Source organism: Ambystoma mexicanum, chromosome 1p (genome assembly GCF_040938575.1).
Source record: "Ambystoma mexicanum isolate Mex_15411 chromosome 1p, UKY_AmexF1_1, whole genome shotgun sequence".
NCBI lineage: Eukaryota > Metazoa > Chordata > Amphibia > Caudata > Ambystomatidae > Ambystoma > Ambystoma mexicanum.
Window position 1 is genome coordinate 1,016,568,903 of NC_090921.1, and position 20,160 is coordinate 1,016,589,062.

Consider the following 20,160-nt stretch of genomic DNA (forward strand, 5'->3'; position numbering starts at 1 on the left):
TCTACATTAGAAATAACCAGATTGGAACATACCGTAAAAGTACAGAAATTAATTCAACACTAAATGCTAACAGCATGGGACATCAGCAGTCACCAATATCCCTACAGGGGAATTCTATCGGGAATGTAGGAACTGTAGCCAAAATGAAGAATATGATAAAGAACGTACACTCCTGCCCGAAAGGTTTTTGAAGAGAGGGTACTCTGCGACAGTGATAAATATGGCACAAGACAAAATCAAAAAGATTAGCAGATCAGACATGATAGTCTGTGCACCAAAAGTCTGTGTACCAAAAGCTGAAAACAGGAACAATTGGATTAACATAGTCACACAGTACTCTAAAGATTCACATAAATACATTACACAAAATTATGTTAAAGCATTGGCATGTACTGCACATAGACAAAGATCTATTACCTTACATTGACAAAAGACCACAATTTGCATTTACCAGAGCCCCTACTTTGAGAAACAATCTCTGTCCATCCTTTTAAGACACTAGCAAAACAGAGACTGGTACTCATTGGCTAAAAACAACAAGAGGCTTCCACAAATGTGGAACATGCAGTATGTGTGAATATGCTCACAAGGATAGTGACGGCTTCCATTACAGAGAGAATTTAGAAATCCATATTAAGGATTTCATAAATTGCAGAACAACATTTGTAGTATATGCTATCATCTGTATATGCAACAAGCTGTATATAGGAAGCACCATCAGACAACTTTGCATACACATTCGCGAATGCATCACCAATCTTGGTAGTCAAGACCCGAAATTACCTTTGGCTTTACACTGGCAAAAATGTCATCAAATGAGCAATAGAAAAGATCTGAGATTTATTAGGCTAATGAAAGCCAAATGTACCAAATGCAGGGGTGAGCTCACTCTGAAACGCTGACAGATGGAGTCTAAATGTCTCCTAAGATGCACAACAGATGGGTTGAATAAGGAACACGGAATGAATGTCTTTTAATAACAGACAAAGTAAGGTTGGAATATCTGGAAAAGAATATCTCCAATGCAGAATGCTAAATCATGATATGTACTAATTTTGGAGATAGAGTTAAGGTTAAGGATGATGCAGACATTTGATCTGAAAGACGGACACTGGTACCTCAATCATCGCATTTTCAGACTCGAGGTACATATATACTCATGAATGTTTAATTTATTATATATTGTCAATGTTTTGCTAAGTGGTATATGTGGTCTACTAGAGTATAATCTCTGAGGATATAGCCCAGAACCTGTCCACCAATGTTCCTCTTTCATATAAATCATAAGAAAATGAAGAAATCAAAAACAATGTCTGACATATATGTATGTACATAGTGGCTTGTTCTTCATTTCGTAGCAAAGCGCCCCTGTATTGAAAGGTATGTGTCGTTCACAGTGGACCATACCCTCAAACACATTATTGGACCATAATATGGAGGATAATGTTAAAAAGAAAAAAGGCAAAACAAGCTTCTTTGGGTAATACATAATTTTGTACAATAGGGCTGGATTGCTAACATTAAGCACAGCGCCCTCTGACTCAGTGGACTGGACCTACCTGTGCAAACACATTTCCCACTCAAGATAAGCCGGAACGCCATTAAGCTGAAATTGCATCACCAAACATTAGCATAATATACTTACTACTGCACCCAACACATTAGGCACCTGAAGTACCAGCAAGTTTGTCAAGGAGACTACAACTCCCACAAAGCAATGCACCTAGCAATACACTTGATCCCGACAAATAGAAATGCCACCCCGCTAGAAATAAATAATATTGTTCTATGGGATACTAGATTTGCGAGAACATCCAAGGAAGCAGGTGCATATAAAGCAAATAATGGGATAGCGCTTAATGGTATAGAAGGAGCACTACACCTCCCACCTAGCAGTGCGCACGGGACTCAGATGATGTCATTGCATATCTACGTGGACATCACACACTATATAATACCAATCAAAATGGTGGCCGCATGCGAAATGCATGCAGACCGCTAACCAGGTGATTCCTGACAGGGCACCTCACTTTAAACAGTAAGTACCATGAAGGGATTATACTCGCCCATATATGGCCACTCAACTAGCCACCCAGTATTAACAGGGACTTTGCAATCAGGACCCCTATTAATGGGTAATTTATACTTACATGATCGCGATCCAACAGAGGTTGTAAATCCATTGGGATTGCAGCTCCAGAGATATAGACATTTAGAATTTGATGAATATTTTAAAGCCCACCTCATATGGTATGTGAGGCTTGTATAACTGCACGTTTTGCTGGATAACAAAATGTTGTATGGTTTGGTTACATTAGAAAACCGGATATGTCTTAAGTCTAGGTGTCTACCACTTAACTCCTCAGACTACAAGACTATAACATTTCCCTAAAATTGCCAATCTTATTTGACAATTTGCAGGTACATCAATCGATTACATTATGTGAGCAACAATTTCAATACACTAGCACAATGTAAAAAGTATGCACAGACCCAGAATGGGACAGTCACCAAGCACCACACAGTTAACTATGTGCTTTCTCTAATAAGACTTTCATCAATAGTCACCTACAACTAAGGCATGTGAATGCACAACTCACCCCCGGTTCCAGCATCTTTAAAGCACTAGTGAAAGTGTCACAAACACTACACTAGATGAGATCCTTTAATGATTACCCACTGCGTAGAGTGTATTGACTGTTTTGAGGCAACAGCCAGTATGTACGATATCACATCGAGACTTGCAAATTAATGGAGACTACTATGTTCGTTGGACAATTTAAGAATCCGATTTTCCATAAATCAATATGCCTGTTCATCTTCCCTCCTTTCCCCTTGAATAATGTCCTTCTGGAATGTATTAATGAACTTTATTGTATCTATTTGCAATGGCACCCGAATTGTGCAATTTGTATATAACAATTAATGTGGCTCAAATACTAACATATACATGTAAAATGACTATAATGAATGCATATGCAACCTTGAAAAATACGGAGAGTCGAAACACTTGATGGCTATTTCAATGCAAGATATACTATGAGTGAATAAACTCACAAATCAAGAATGATAAGAATCTGGAACACTCCTTTCAAGAGTTGCTTTGCAAATGCATTTTTGTATACAACGTATACTCGGACATAATTTTGATTTTCCCAGAGAGGCTAAGCATGAAGTGCCAGTGGTATCTTTATAGTCTCTATATATTCTATGGCTCCAGGGTTTGCCACAGACCACTAACCACGCGGCTGATGCGCTTTTGTAAAATTCTGTCTCAACGCTACTGGACACAGAATACCCTGTTCCCAATTTAAAACAGTTCTCTGCTGAGTATATACTAGACCTGATTCACTACCCTGTCAGTTTGCTTTAAGTTCATTGGTAGGAGGAGGGAGCCCCAGTGAAGGGTGTAAATGTGATTGGTAGGAATGTTAGGGGACCTTTGCTTCTGCTTTGGGTCTTGGGCAGACAATATGGTGGAATTCAGGATTAATAGTGGATCTAATAATTCATAATAATAATAATAATATTATCAAGTTCTATATAGCAGTTAGGGCCGGGTTTCTCACACTCCTAAGCACTATTAAGGTGTTATTATTACCCAATTAAATGGCTTTCATTTTGCTTTAGATAAACAAACCTTCTCTAAGCATGTGATTTTCCCTTTTCACGCTTGTCAGGAGACAGCCTTTCTTCTATATTTTTATTTTTATCTATTTAAGTGCATATGGTTGCAAAACAACCTTTTACACTAATACATAGATATATGGAATTACAGCTAAGGATAACACCTTTACGCAATAAAGTACAACATCAGCAACCAAGTTAAATAACAATAAAAGTGTTAATATCATTCAATCAATTTACACAATATCAGAGTCTGTCGTATGTTTGGCCCTCTGCCATATGTAAAAAGCAGCAGCAGTCAAAACTAGTGACCTTGCTCCGTATAGCGAACTCCAAAACTGATCAGACCAGTAAAACGTAAATTAGGAATATCCTTTCTCATAGTTCGCGCTCAATGCTGGACATTGCGTGAATATGTGGTGTGCAGATTCCACTTGTGATCTACATAGGCGACATAGCCTTGCTTCCATTGGAATACCTGTCCATGCTCCAGTATTGGCCAGCACTGGTAGAATATTAAAACGTAAATATAGGATAAAACGTATCAACAGAGGAGTACGCAATTTAACTAGATAGCTCCGGAGCGTTTCACTGAACATACCCTGCTGAGAATAAACCACATATTTCCGAAGGTTAGCCAAATGCGCAAGGGACTGCACGCGGTCTTGAATTTTTATTCCTAATTTATTGAAAAATAAAGGCAGTTCTTGCTGAGACGAGCAGTGCAAGCCAATATCTACACAATGGGAATTAACCATTTTTATCCAAGTCCTTATACCAAATACTACGTGAGAATCGTCTTGCATGTGCCCGCGTTTGGCTCAACAACATATTCACTGCTGGCCTGCCAAATTTGGCTTTAACCCATAGCCTACATACTGTCACCATCCAAAGTGACCTCAATCACTGCAAACCCAGCTCTAATCTGATGGCCTCCACTGGAACAGACCCAGGGAGGCCCAAAAAAGAACGCAGGATTTTAGCCTCCATTTTAGGCTAACAATTAGTGGCCTTCTCCGGTAGAGTTTCCAGGGCATACAATATGCCAGGGATGATTGAAATGTTGTAATCATAAGCTTAGCCTCTATTAGGCAGCCACTGCAATTGTCTATCACTTTCTTAATTGTCAGATACTTCTTCCAAGACTGCAGAAGTATAGCATCTGCGAAGTAAGTAAGAGACGGAGTGGCCTTAATATATGGATGCCCAAGAATTTATAGTTAGTAGCTTGTTCCATGCGGATGTCACCCAGGGCCAGCTGAAAGTTGTACCACCATAGGTCTTTTTACCAATGGTCATAATTTTAGTTTTAGAGGTATTAATGCATACTCCATTTGTTTCCGGATATAGACAGATAGACATCTGCAGGCTTATCTAGAATGACTGTCTCATCCGCATAGGTTAGGCATCTCCCATAGTAGACAGAGAAAAGAGCACTCTGTGCAAGGTCAAGCCTGTGGTCATGTTTTCTACCTTTGCCTCACCGTAATAAAAGAAAAAGAGACACTTTGCAACTCAGCAGGCTATGTCTGGTGGAGATTTCGAAAAAGCTTGAGCATGTCTCTAGGGCTACACAGTTGGTAGATATGGCTCTGATATATTTTGTCTTGTGTAGCGTCATTTGCACACGAGCTATGGAAGATTGACTGGGATGTTTCTCTTAGCAATCAGGCTCTGGTTAGGGATTCAATCCTTTTGGACCAGCAACGGGCCACCTCGAGCAACAGATAGTGGTTGATAACAGTAGGTTTTGCAGGGGACTGTGACCCAGTAGGTATCCAATGTCTGTGTCAAGTACCTGGTCACAGTTGGTCCGGGTCCATGGCGTTTTTTGTTTTTGTTTCTGGGTCTTCTTTTGTTCTTCATTATTCCAACCTGTGGTCAATATGAAGTGGAGCCTGACCCCTGAGTTCCCCCCTCAATTCGGAAAGACAGAACAGGCTCCCGAGGACCAACTCCCCACGCCACGATGCAGCTGTTCCCTGATTTACGTGGCGTGAGGACAGTGCAGGGCGCTGGCCTGGAAAGCTGGTAACGCTGGTGCACTAGATGTTGGATAACACCAGAAAGGCAGTCCAGTAAGTGGAAAACGATTGCCAGAGGAACTGGATAACAAGGCAGGAAGGCAATGGCTGGAGGCAGTAGAAGGGAGACCAAGGCAAGGCAGGAGAAGGGAGACCAAGCCAAGGCAGGAGAAGGGAGACCAGGGCAAGGCAGGAGAAGGGAGACCAGGGCAAGGCAGGAGAAAGGAGACCAAGGCAAGGCAGGAGAAGGGAGACCAAGGCAAGACAGGAGAAGGGAGACCAAGGCAAAGTAGGAGAAGGGATACCAGGGCAAGGCAGGAGAAGGGAGACCAGGGCAAAGCAGGAGAAGGGAGACCAAGGCAAGGCAGGAGAAGGCAGACCAGGGCAAGGCAGGAGAAGGGAGACCAGGGCAAGGCAGGAGAAGGGAGACCAAGGCAAGGCAGGAGAAGGGATACCAGGGCAAGGCAGGAGAAGGAGACCAAGGCAAGGCAGGAGAAGGGAGACCAAGGCAGGGCAGGAGAAGGGAGACCAGGGCAAGGCAGGAGAAGGGAGACCAGGGCAAGGCAGGAGAAGGGAGACCGAGGCAAGGCAGGAAAAGGGAGACCAACGCAAGGCAGGAGAAGGGAGACCAAGGTAAGGCAGGAGAAAGGAGACCAGGGCAAGGCAGGAGAAGGGAGACCAAGGCAAGGCAGGAGAAAGGAGACCAAGGCAAGGCAGGAGAAGGGAGACCAAGGCAAGACAGGAGAAGGGAGACCAAGGCAAAGTAGGAGAAGGGATACCAGGGCAAGGCAGGAGAAGGGAGACCAGGGCAAGGCAGGAGAAGGGAGACCAAGGCAAGGCAGGAGAAGGCAGACCAGGGCAAGGCAGGAGAAGGGAGACCAGGGCACGGCAGGAGAAGGGAGACCAAGGCAAGGCAGGAGAAGGGATACCAGGGCAAGGCAGGAGAAGGAGACCAAGGCAAGGCAGGAGAAGGGAGACCAAGGCAGGGCAGGAGAAGGGAGACCAGGGCAAGGCAGGAGAAGGGAGACCAGGGCAAGGCAGGAGAAGGGAGACCGAGGCAAGGCAGGAGAAGGGAGACCAACGCAAGGCAGGAGAAGGGAGACCAAGGTAAGGCAGGAGAAAGGAGACCAGGGCAAGGCAGGAGAAAGGAGACCAGGGCAAGGCAGGAGAAGGGAGACCAACGCAAGGCAGGAGAAGGGAGACCAACGCAAGGCAGGAGAAGGGAGACCGGGCAAGGCAGGAGAAGGGAGACCAAGGCAAGGCAGGAGAAGGGAGACCAAGGCAAGGCAGGAGAAAGGAGACCAAGGCAAGGCAGGAGAAGGGAGACCAAGGCAAGGCAGGAGAAGGGAGACCAAGGCAAGGCAGTCTCCAAACAGAAGGAGAAACAGAGCAGGGGAGAAACAGCCCAGGCAGGAAAAGGGCAAGGCTGTCTGCAAAAGGCAGGCAAACAGGCACTAGGTAATTCCCCAGAGGAGCGAACATACGGAGCATATTGAGACGTACCCGTGTCATGGAGAGCTGGGTTTAACTAGCCTGCTGCCCCTTCGACCCTATCATCTTAGCGGGCGTCGTTGCCTGGCAATGCAGGACGCTGTGAGCATAGCGCAAGCGCACAGAGGTTGTGTCTGGGCCTCCGAGCATGTGCGGTGCATCCCGCAATGGCCGCGCCCATGCACCGCATCTCCCCAGGATTCCTGTGCCAGACAAGGAGACTGTGTCCAGATCCTCTGCCTCCAGCCCGCCGGCCAAATCCTGCATGCCGCAGCCTCCAGCGAGGGTACAGTTGCCAGGTGATTAGCCCCAGGCCGCAGCAGTGAAGAGCCCAAGGCGTCACAGTCTGGAACCTTTCAGGAACATTTCCGTACATTACTATATTGTTCTTGAGAGCCCTCTGAGTTCTTGGTCTTATTGGTATGCTTCCTGTAAAGGCTAGGAGGTCGGCAGAAGGCTGAATCAATGAGTGTGAGTATTAACTTGTTGGATGTTTCGAGGAACCATTGCCTTTTAAGGCCCATAATTACAATTAATTAATGGGACAAAGTTTGGCAAAGCATACTGAGAGCCATGGTAGTGAGCAAAGTTTCAAGGACCTACTTGATCGGAGTTCTTCAAATGATGTATGCTAGACAAGAGGTTATTTCTGCAAAGAGGATGAAGTTATCCCGGAATTCTTCAAGATGTATTGAGAAGAGGAGAATTAATATGTTTATATTCAGAGCTCTGTGTTGGGAAATGTATGATAACCATTTACAATTCAGGAGGAGGGACACTATGAATTAGATTTGCTGAAAAGCGGTACATTGAGGGATGGTATTGAGTACAAGAACCAATATTGTAAATATATAAATGCATTCTTCGTTTGCCTGCATGATGTGGTGTGCGCCTCGAGTTTGTGACTCGGGAGTGTAGCGATTTACGTTTTTTTGTAGTTGTCTATAACAGACTAACATTGGCTTGGAAGCATTAACTTTGGTAATACATTTTGGAAACCTACTTCCGAGACGATGAAAGAGAGCTAAGGCCGGAGGCTATTTGCCCTCGCACTGTTCCACAGGTTTGCATCAAAGAATAATAGAATTCTGAAGATAGGACACTGGTTCACAGCACTGCCTGCTGTCCATTTAGCACATTCAGTGGAGGACCACATTGGAATAGCCAGAGGAATAAGGGATCGCGTTGACTACTTATAAAGTATAGAACACTAACAGAAGGATGAAGGACCGAGGCATTGCTACCCAGATTTTATCCTAACACCCACCTTCGGGTTACATTTTTATTCTAATTTTTTTATTTTATGGAGCATTTGTAAGGCGCTTTATTCAACAGAACTGTGTTTCCAAGCACCACAAGGCTAAATGAAAGCTGCATTTAGAAGTATGCCCAATAACCATGCTGTGAAAGTTGCATTTAGAAGCGCTACCAATAGCATCTGTGAAAGTTAATTATAGAAGTGTATCCAATAGACACTCTGGAAAGTTGCATTTAGAAGTTTGCCCAATAGCCTCTCTGGAAAATTGAATTTAGAAGGGTGCCCAGTAGACGCTCCGTGAAAATTGCATTTAGAAGTGTACCCAATAGCCTCTGTGAGTGTTGCACGTAGAAGTGTGCCAAATAGCCTCTCTGATAAATTGAATTTAGAAGTGTTCCCAATAACCTCTGTGTGGAAAATTGTACTTAGAAGTTCGCCCATTAGCCTCTCTGGGAAACTTGCATTTAGAAGTTTGCACATTGAAAGAGCATATAACCCATCATATCACACCACCACGCTTACTCTCTCCTTTACATCACCACTCAACTAGAACACAGAGATACTATGACACCATTCGGTATAACTGTTCTCATACGAATCCGCCGCTTACTCCACATCATTCTATGTAAACACTGCTGGTCTCACACCCCCAGCCAGGCGTTTTCCTCAGGCCTAACGCAGCCACATCCGTTCTGGATAAATCCTGCAAGAACGAACACATTCTCCTGATCCCTCAACCACCACACCTACCGATAAGAAGCAGCTATTACACGAGTACCGCACAAGCTGCACACATACCCGGTGCTCACACGCACCTTTTGACTCTCCCTACTCTCTACTGATCTGAACTTCGGTTCCCAAGGGCGTTCAACCTACCAGCGCCTTCAGACCATACCAATGGTATATAAGGCGCTATATAAGTGCAAAATAACATAACATAACATAACATAAATGGGAAGGGAACAGGGGAAATAATAACAGTGGCAAGAAACAGTGAAATACAGTCGTGGTCCTACCAGGCCTTGTGACATTCGGCCGTGCATGTGCGTTGAGGAGAAGTGCTATGGAAGGGGCAGCAGAGGAGTGGACTAGTGCTGGAGGAGGATCCAGGAGGGAAGTGCTGGAGGAGGGCCTGGGAGGTAGGTGCTGATGGGTGCCAAGGAGGAGAACCTCAGGCTGATAGCTTCACCCAGAGAGCTCTCTCAATCCCTGTACGTCACCAGGTGCTTGGCTCAGCCAAACTCTTGTGCATGGGCTGTATGGCTTTCCTGTTGCGGCACACTGTGAAGAGTTGCTGTCAGTTTCTCTTCATATTGGTGATGAAAAATTTAAATACAGCAACCAAAGTTCACTGCCTTGACAACGGATCTGGTATTGTGCTAAAGGGTGCAATCTGTGTCGCCGAAATTACACACGTTGCTGACAAGGGATAGTAAGCTGACTTGTGTGTCTTGATGCCAAATTATTAAGGGTAATGGGATAAATACATACTTATAGCGTTATAGCGTTGTAACTCTCCACCCTCCTCCCCCTTCAATTCGCCAGACGCTTCATCAGGATCGGTGCCAGTTCGGCTCCTCAAACTTCGCCTCTGGTTTTTCACCTCATCATACCTTTCCACTAACTACACAAGGTTGCCACCAACGACCCCTTTACTATTAACTGTCGTGGTCCTACTAGGCCTTGTGACATGTGGCCGTGCACATTAATTCCCAATTGAGCCCTTTCGCGAATTCGCCATTCCCCATTGGGCCCAATGGGGAATTTTCGGCGCTACTACTGTCAGCGGTAATAGCACCGAAAATCGGCAAATGCGCAGCAGATTTACCCCCAGCTCTGAGCTGGGTGTAAATCCTGCCAGACCCGTGATTTGGCAGACCCTTAAATGTGGCAGTAATAGCGTTACCGGCGCATTTAAGGGTTACCGCCAAACTCGCGATGAGGCCCAATGTGTTGTAAAAGTAAATGGTTTATTTAAATACAAGTAATCCCAGATACATCTTGGGGGAAATAAGTACTATCACATTATATATAACCACATTTATAAAAATACAACGCTATGCTTGAAGGTACACAGACCAAAGCATATAACCTTATTTGGAACACCTAACAGGAGTTCTACGGAAGTCAAACCAATAGTTAATTTTTATATTACTTTCAGTAATATCAGGGTAGTAGATTCTATCACTTTTACCGTGACGCTCAGCAAGAAATCACATAGTAATATCAACTGGACAATATACTTTTCTGATCTAGTGAAACACAGATTCTAGCAACAGTATAAACCTACAACTCCAATTCAGGATAACACAGTTATTCTGGGGGACTTGGACCTTGGGGTGTAATATTCAGTTGACAGACTAAGGGAAGCAATAACTCTAACTTATTTTACGATAACATAGTTATACTCAAGGTAAGTAAACCCTATACACTTTTTACAGGAGCTATAAGCAACTTAAATGCAAGTGTAAACCGAAGACTCTTTGTGTCTGTCTACAACAGACCAGGCAAAGCAAAACCTTGTGTTACACTTTATGAATGACTCACGGTTATTCTAGGTAAAACCTAATGCCGACTTATTCTGGACAGGCTAACAGCAAGTAAGGTGAAGCAAGACCCACTTGGGGGACACTCATACATTTATCCTAACAGGAATAGTGAAGTGAAACCAAAAGCATTACTTTTGGCGAAGCGGCACAACCAATTCACAGGTGAGTCAAATAACCTTATATCTACTTTTCAGAATGGCAGAACATTTCTAAGGTAAGTAAACCAACCTTATATATACTTTTCAGAATGGCAGAACATTTCTAAGGTAAGTAATAACTTTTGTAACTGTTCACTCTCAGAGTTACAGTTACCAACCAAATCTTTTACAAGTAACATTTAAACACGTATTTTCTTTTCTAGGCAAAAGGCCCAATTCTTCAAAGTCTTTGCCTTATTCTTGGAGCATGAGTGTTCTCAGTGGCAGAAGGGGGGGTCACTAGAGTCTTGTGTCCAACAGGCAGTGTCAGGCTAGTTTTCTTAAGTAGCAACATTCAGAGTTCCTAAGGAAGATTGTTCAAACAGGTGAGTATTTTACTTTAAAGTTAGTTGAGGGTCGAGGGGCTTCACAGAAAACACTCTAGTAGGATTCCAGCAAGGGCCTAGGTGAACTGACGAGAGTCCTCCCAATCACAATAAACACCCCAAAACTACACAGTAATCACAAGAGACTTAAGGTAAGTAAATATCCAAGCCAGCACAGTACCTCAGCACAGAAGAAGATTTTTCAGACAGGATCTGCAACCCAAAACCCAGTCAGTGGATTCCTTGTCGTGGTGACAGAAAACAAGACCTTGGAAGGGATTTTGCAGCAGGGATCAACGGGTAATGCTCTAGGCAAGGTTTTCCTTGTGGCTGGATGCAGTTCTGTGGATTTGGTGCCTTTTCAGGAGCGCAGAAGACGACAGCATATCGCTGGTCGGATTCTTGTCGTTTGCAAGGTCCAGCACTCTGGTGAGGGGACTTTTTGGACTGGAATCGTGCCTCTGGAGATCCAGCAGGATGCTCACGAAGTTTCAGTGAGATTCGGAATTCAGAAGACCATGCACTGCACAATGGCTCGAGGTACCAGGGTATTAAGGTACTGCAGGCCCGCAAGGTCGCAGCTCGGCGTGGGATGGCTAAATATGCAGGTCTTCTTGACTCTAGCGGGTCTCACCAGGCTCTTGGTCGGCATCATCGTTTTCAGAGTCTGAGGGTCGATTGGAATGAAGGCTAGAGGAGGCTCCGGTTACACAGCAGGCTCTTCAGTCGCTGGAAATTGTCCCAGCCGATTTTCCTTCATCACCCTCTTTGTTTTTGGTTGAAGTGGTCGACTACCTCTTCAGCTTCCAGGTTCAGACTTTTATGCAGGGACACAGCCAATCAAACAGCCTTGCAACATTCAAACTTGGGGGGGTTGGCAAACCTTTCAAGACAGCCAACCTTCCAGTTTGAACTAGAATCACACACTCAGGCTGAAAGACAAAGGGCTGCAGAGTTCTGGACTCCTCCCTTGCTTCCTGCCTTCACAGACACTCTGGAGCCTGGGCGGGGAGTCCACAGGACTCCCGCCAGTGATAAAAATTGCACAAAGGGGATTTCACAGGCTGGATGTCAGGGGAAGGAACAAGAAAGGGCAAGTAACACTAAAATGGCGAAAAAACAAGACCGGGCCATTTTGGTAAAATGAGCACCCATGGGTACCTTTATCGGGGCTGTGCACATAGCCAGCAGTAAAGATGCACCAAATTAATAAAAGGTATCACTGCCATTGACATAAATGTTACATTTAAAATGAGAACGGGGATACTCAGCATCTCCCCAGCACTCCACATAAGGTGGAGGGGTGCTGGTCTCACTTAATAAAATGTAAAAGGGATCCATAGATCCTTTCTACCCTTGGGAACTGTAGTTCTTACAAGGTTAGCCAGAGAAAGTTAAAAGCTGAGCCCATAGGGCAACACAGCAACAATAGGCACATATTGCCAAAAAGTTGTCAAAGAGGATAACTTTTAAAAGACATTATGGAGAGTCTAAAAAATGATACCCATAAAAAGAGTAAAAGATCTGTGAATGTGGGAAAAGGTTCCCACTCAGAGGTATAAGGAAAAATAATCCACCAGTAAAATCAAAAAGATCTGGGGTTGACACAGGTCAGGAAGATTTATCATTACTATGAAAAGCTTACCTAACACAGCCGGATCATGGGTTGGGTGTTAACGGTAAATCCCCATTCCCCATTGGAGCATTTTTGGTGCTATTACTGCGCGCTAATACAGCCGGCGGTAGTACAGGGCGCTAAATGGGATTTTCACCTCCAGAAAAAAGCTGGAGGTAAAACAGCCCATTTAGCGCCCCATCTCTTGATAGGGCCCTTAAATGCAGAGGTAATACTGTTACCGCTGCATTTAAGGGCCCTTTCACTGTGCTCAGAGAGGCACAGCTCCACCTCTCTGTTGAGGGCCAACAAGGCTGAAACACGTGTATGGGGTTGCTGTTGGTTCTCTTGTTCAGAAGGGAATTGCCATAGCATTTCGGCACTGGAGTGCCCATGTGCACGGGACAAAGACTGATATGCAAATGGAAATTTCCCATCTGTGAAAGGTACAGTGAGCAAAAAGCGATGGCTGCAAACTCTAAAAGTGGGAAAAAACCACAGAACAGGTTATCATGCCATGTTCTTTCTGGAGAGGGTCACCTGCTTCCTTTTCTGACAAATTAAACACCTGGCTGGACACAATTGAGGGGATAATGTGGAGACAGGTGTTGAGGAGCCCAAACTGTGTCCCAGAAGCCGCTATGAGATATGAGTTGGGTATCCTCTCTTTGAAAAAGCCATTGTGAATTAGCAAAGCCGGTCCCTTTATCAAAAAATGATATCAGCAAATATTGATAACTTGTACATGGGCATGAGTCTCGCCTTAAAACTAAGAAAGGACGTAACGCATAATAGGTATACATTTCTGGAAAGTTGAGAGCTAATTGTGAATCTACGTTGAGTGACATTTGTCTTGACAGTGAAGTGTTGAGGGACAATCCGAAGAAGGTCAAGAAGCTGCTGTTTAAGTGGGACTGGATGATTACCATCAATTCGTTCCACGGTTACCCTTCCCTTAGTTATTTGTCCCACAAGCACAAGTCTAGAGGAGATAAAGCACCTTATTTGAACCAATTCCCAAACCAAAATCATCGTTCACTCATCATGAGGTTGCGCTGGAACTTATTCCCCGCGAGGGAGATCTTAATAAGGTGTTGATTGATAGATCCGACTGAAACATGGTGTGGATTCTGCAAAGATAAAATCAATTGAGCATTTGTTCATGGAATGTGAGGCTTTAAACTGAGAGAGAAATGTATATTTTAGAAAGAAAATGGAGTTGTGTGGAGTGCTTGAGGTGAAACAGTTGTGGAAAATACTGCTGAATGCAGTGAGAATCTCAGAAGCTGTGACTGTGGCAGCATTCATCAATTCTTGGAATCCATTTAATATAGAGGAAGAAGGTAAACTAAGGGAGGGAAAAGTATAGAATAAGGGGAATTGGGAAAATTGAAAGAAAATAATAGCTGTCAATGTTTTACATGTTTTATGTCATTCCAAGTCGTGAACCTGGTAGACATTTTAATTTACTTATCTACGTTTTAAATATTCGTTGTTCTTTTTTTCTTTATGCTTTGCCCTGTTTTTTGTACTTTGTAAAGGTTTTCAATAAACCAAATACAAATTTAAAAAAAGTAAAAAACACGGGACATCCTGTCCACCCTATCCTCCTCTACTCATCTCTCTCCCTCTACCTCTCGCAGGCCCCCTCCGACCACCCTTCCCTCTCCTCTCCTTCTCTCCTCTCTCTCTCCTACAACACCTGATGATGTTTCTAGACAAGTTCGGTCTACGAAAATTTCATCCAAAGAGGTGCTCCCCTGCTCCTCCAGAACCATTAAGGACAACATTGTTTCCCCCGCTCCAGCCTTGGCCGATTTCTGCAATAATTCCTTTGCCACTGGATGTTTACCCTCTCTTCTCCACCACTCCCTTGTGCACCCCTCCTGAAAAAGCCTTCTGCTGATCCTTCCTTCATGGCCAGCTATCGTCTGATCTCTATTATTCCTTTCCTGGGCACACTCATTGAGAAACTGGCCATCTCTCAGCTAAACCTCCACACTGAATCTGCTGGCTATCTCCATGACCCTCAGTCTGGCTTCAGATCGACCAGAGGCATGGAAACTGCTCTCCTGAACTCCCGTGAAGATCTGCTCTCCAACCTTGACTCGAGCTCTCACTCTGTCCTTGACTTTTCCTCTGCCTTTGACACAGTCAATCACACCACCCTGATCAACCGTCTCAGTGTGAACCTTGGCATCACTGGTCAGGCTCTGGCGTGGCTGACCTCCTTCCTCTTGGACCGACCCACCCAGGTCCAACTTGAATCCTTTCTCCCCACCACCTCTCTTTCCACATGTGGTGTTCCCCAGGGCTCCATCTTCTCACCCTGGCTCTTCAATGTCTATCTGCCCCCCCCCTGATCTCTACTTTCTCCTCTAACTTTCAGTTTTATGCAGATGACACACAGCTTTCTTTCAGGCTACCCTCCACCTCCTCTCCCTCCTCACTCATTCCTGACTGTCTAGCCGCTATTCACAGATGGTGCGCCTCCATCGACCTCTGCCTTAACGCATGTTAGACAGAGATACTTCTCATTGGGGCCCCTGCTCCCGCTTTTCCTCTGTCCCTCAGGCTGCCCTCCTTGGTCCCCCTCCCCACCCTGTGAGGCAAAAAACCTTGGCATCATCTTCAACTCCACTCTCTCCTTCTCTCCACACATCACTGATCTTGCCAAGAAGGCCCACTTCTTACCTTCCCCCAGAGGCTCACTGTCTCCAGAGCTCTAGTTCTCTCCAGGGTGGAATACTGCAACAGCCTCTTTCTCAATCTTACTAACTCTACTCTTCGCCCTCTTCAACTAATCCAGAAGTGGACTGCAAGACTTCTCATTGGCCTCAAGCCCAGGGACCCACATCGCTCCAGCTCTGAAATCTCTCCGCTGGCTCCCGGTGCCCGTGAGGATCAAGTTCAAGACCCTCTGCGTCATCCACACGGCTTTCTGGGGCTGTGGTCCTCTCAATATCCCACACTCTTCCTAAATACCTTCCTTCTAGAGCCCTCTGCTCAGCTACCTCAAACTGTCTGCGGTTCAGATGCTTCTCCAAACAGAGAGTGGGGGAAACATCTCTCTACTCTGCAGGTGCCTCCCTCTGAAATGGCCTCCCTGCCCCTCTCAGACTTGAGCTGAATTACCTGAAGTTTCCGGAAGCTGCTCAAGACCTTCCTCTTAACTTCGTCCTTCTCTCTCCCCCTCCCCTGCTAATTTACCTGCACTGCCTTCTGGCGTACCCAGCACTACTGATCTGGGACTTGCACCTGTGTAGTCTTCTGCCATCCTCACATTTACTCTGAGCTCTGCTGCCCTGACTGCACTTCCCCTCGTACCCCTTGCCTGCACTTTTCCCCATACCTTCTCCCCTGTACTTCTCATTGCGCTTGCACGATGTGATGTCAGAAGGCCTAGTGAGATAGTTTGTCTTGTCATCCCTCCGTCTCCCCTCCTTGTCTTGTGACGCCTAGAAACATTTGTGTATAGGCGCGTTATAAATACCATATCATCTCATTAAATTATTCAGACTTATTGCCTTTGTCCGTGCTTGTTTGTTATTCCTTTCTTTTTCTATTGCAATGCCTTCACTTTCTCCTCTTTCCTGCTTATATTTCTCTTCCTATTTGCAGGGAAAAGGCGAGAGTGTTGCAGTCCATCTGCGTCAGGAGGGCCAGGTCAAAAACCTGAACCTGAGCAAACAAGACGTGGTGAACCTAATCCGAGAAGTCTGGAAGGAGAAAGTAGCATCTGATAAAGAGGTACGTGGATTATGGCTTTCATTGTAAGAAGGTTTGTTACCATGTCAGTAGACCTTTTTCTAACCATCTGCACCTCAGTATGTATGGACTGGTTAGTAATTTATTCAGATAACGAAACCAGGTTGTGCTGTGTAGCATTAATTCCTGGGTTCATTGGCAGGCTTGGCCATTAAGGGTCAATTCTCTTGGGCCTCAGCGAGGGCTTGGGGCTGTTTATGGCTAAATCCACCCATGAAGACATAAAGTTATGCTGTTAGCATGCAGACATGTTGCATTAGGTGCTAACAGTCGTTATTTTTTTAAAGTGCTCTTTTATGAAGATGACCTCCATGGGCTCACAGCTGGGGCATGGAAGTGAGCCCTTTATTGGTCTACATGGTGGCATGGAGTAGGAAGGAGGTAGCAATAGAGCAAACAGCTCAGTTAAGTGTGGGTGCTGGCAATGGGATTGGGGAATTGTGGGGGGGTAAGGGAGAGAGGTGTGGGTGGCGTGCAGGGGCAGTGATTGCAAGCTGGGCTGAGGGAGACAATAGTATCTGTAGAGCAGGGAAGCAGCATTCACTCCCATACTGTTACACGCCCGGCAAAGGAGGGTGCCGATTGGATGTCTACATATTCCAGTTGCTGCTTACAATTATGTGCTGCAGCATCATGCATTGTGCTGCACCCTCTACATTGTCCACAAGGCCATCTGGGGCCTCAATACCTTCAACTCTCTCTTCCCAAATATCTTCCTTCTCAAGCAATTTGCTCATCTGCCTCCAACTCCCTCAGTGTCAGCCGCTTCTCCAAGCAACGAGTTGGTGGTAGATCTCTTTCTTAGTCTGGGGCCTCCCTCTGGAACAGCCTGCCTGCCTTCCTGAAACTTGAGGAGAACCATCTCCAGTTCCGGAAGCACCTCAAATCCTTCCTCTTTGCTTCTGCTTTCTCTCCTCTCCCCTGCTGAAATCCTGGCTGAAACTGAAACTGCACTGGTCACCTGGCTACTCTCTGATCTCGGGCTGAGGTCCTCTCCCTTGCCAGTTTCACCCCTGCACTGCTTCCATGGGATCCCCCGCACTTGGGGACTGTTTTCTGTATCCCTACAGCCGCCTACCAGCACTTGACACCTGATGTCTGTTCTTACCCTTGCACTTGCCACCAGCTGGCCGCACTTTTACTTTGCTTTATTTATCTATTTATTTTTACTGTCATTCCCATGTACTGCACAACCCCTTCCCTCTTTCCCCCTGCACTTTTCCCCTTCCCCTGCACTTGCGTTATCTCAATGTCACCTGGCCTAGTAAGATCTTTGTCTCTGTCTTCCCTCTGTTCCCCGCCCTTGCCTCGTCGCGCTTTGAAACACTGGTCTATAGGCGCGTTATAAATGCCATATCAAATCATGTCATCTCCGGTTAAAGGGCATTTTCAGAAGCTACTTTACACAATGTCCAAAATGACAACCCCATTCTGGATATTAGAAATAACGTGGGTAATCTCAATACCATTAGAGCATACAAATTGAGCATTAATAATAAAGGAGAAACACAACTGTTTTAAATTAAGGCATATGTTGGTGAAATTAGATGTTGTGTGCTAAAAATTCTAAAATAAACAAATATGTCCACATAAAACTGTGTGCAAGCAAATACAACATTGTTTTCTAATGTGTGAAGTGCTAAGCCCATTAAATCGTGGGATCATGTCACTCTCCCCATGGGGGAGTCCTTCCCTGTGAGTCTCGGGAGGTGGGGCCACTACCCGATATTCCACCTAGGGGTTGTTAAAGCAGGAGGATCTCACAGGGAGGGACTTCCCTCATGGGGATGGTGACTCCCATTCCATGGTAGAACTCCCTAACCCTCTACCTTTGAATCCCCAAAATCCCTAAGATCTGTAAGAAAAGCCTCTGACACTACTGCTGTATGTTATTGTGACACTCCTCCTTTTCTTCCTTCAAAACCTAATTCATTGTCTTATGGAAATATTGGGAAGATGATGATTACGGGAGTTATACAAACTACTCTTTCATGTGATACCCAAAGTTCTGAGACGAGGTGGCTAGAGGAGGCCTTAAGAGTGCATCATTGATACAGAGAAGGGACTTTGATATTGCGCTGGGAGGGGACCCAGTTACCAACCATAAAAATAAACAAAGAACTGCCAGAAAGGGAACTAGGGTAACCAGAGAGAAGCCAGCGTGAAGATGCAGCTGCCCGGGAAGTTCAAACCTGCCAACCAGGATGCCGGACGGAGAAGCAAGTTCTCAGTCGAGAGGACGTGGCTGGAAGGTCGGAGGAAGCCTGGGAGTTAGGAGGCACGACTAATGCAGAAGTGATAATCCGATTAACGGTAGCGTGACTTCAGCGAGGTAGACCGATTATGATATGATATGGCATTTATAACGTGCCTATACACAAGTGTTTCAAGGCGCGATAGGTCCCTTAACGCAGCTACAGGTGAACCTGGAGGCCCTGGAGAACTGAAGCGGGGTAGAGAGAAACAAGGAAAGAGCGGCGACGAATGACTTATGTAGAAGAGCAGCCCCAACATTCTAGGAAGAACAGGCAACGTGGTCCCAGGAAGAAAGAATTAACAGGGACCACGGTAGACCCGGTATGGGTTTGGGGGAGAATAACGAAAGTCTCTGGCGTGATCTCCCTCGTCTCAGTAATTCTTGCAAAGCTGGTCAAAGCATCAGAAGGGGTCGCCCTCATCACAGTGGTTGGTGGAGAAGTGCCAAGAGTGACACTGTCAGTGAGAAGTGCATTGGGAGTGATCTCCCTAGTCCCAGTAATTGTTATAAAGCTAATCAAAGCCTCAGGAGTGATCTCCCTCATCTCAGTAATTGTTGTAAAACTGAAGAAAGTCTTGGGATTAATCTCACTCGACTCAGAAATACCGACCAGTCTAATCCAGATATCAGGAGTGATCTCCCTCATTTTAGAAATACCGGAAAATCTAATCAAGACATAAGGAGGGATCCCCCTTGTCTTAAGAATTATGGTCAGAGAGGGTGCTAGAGAGCCCGGCCAAGATGGCCATGAGCCCTTGAGCTCTCTGCCCCTCACTAAATCTGCACAAGATCCTGTCGACTCCCTGGCCAATTTGAATGACCTAATGCAGCATCAAGCAATGTGAAGGTCCCGTCTACACTCAAGCGAAATCTCGAGTAGGACCCCGGGAAGTGGAGCAAGAAACAGACAGCGCCACCGGAGCACCGCTGCACCGCGGCCTTAGCACCGATACATGGAACTTTCCTGAAAGAGGAGGCGGTCCCAGGAAGGACACGAAAACTGGCACGAGGCGGTGAGCACAACGAGAGATAAAATAAGAACAGAGAG

At 45.4% G+C, this 20,160-nt stretch overlaps 1 protein-coding gene across 4 annotated transcripts in view; it reads left to right on the forward strand.

The window, feature by feature from the left end:
* TSNAXIP1 (translin associated factor X interacting protein 1) overlaps positions 1 to 20,160 on the forward strand; it is a 1,023,806-nt gene that overhangs the window by 783,088 nt on the left and 220,558 nt on the right. For all 4 annotated transcript variants that reach the window (XM_069655260.1, XM_069655269.1, XM_069655286.1 and 1 more), the window contains one exon: positions 16,709 to 16,837. In XM_069655260.1, the coding sequence (XP_069511361.1) occupies positions 16,709 to 16,837 (129 nt within the window). The remainder of the gene's footprint in view (positions 1 to 16,708; positions 16,838 to 20,160) is intronic.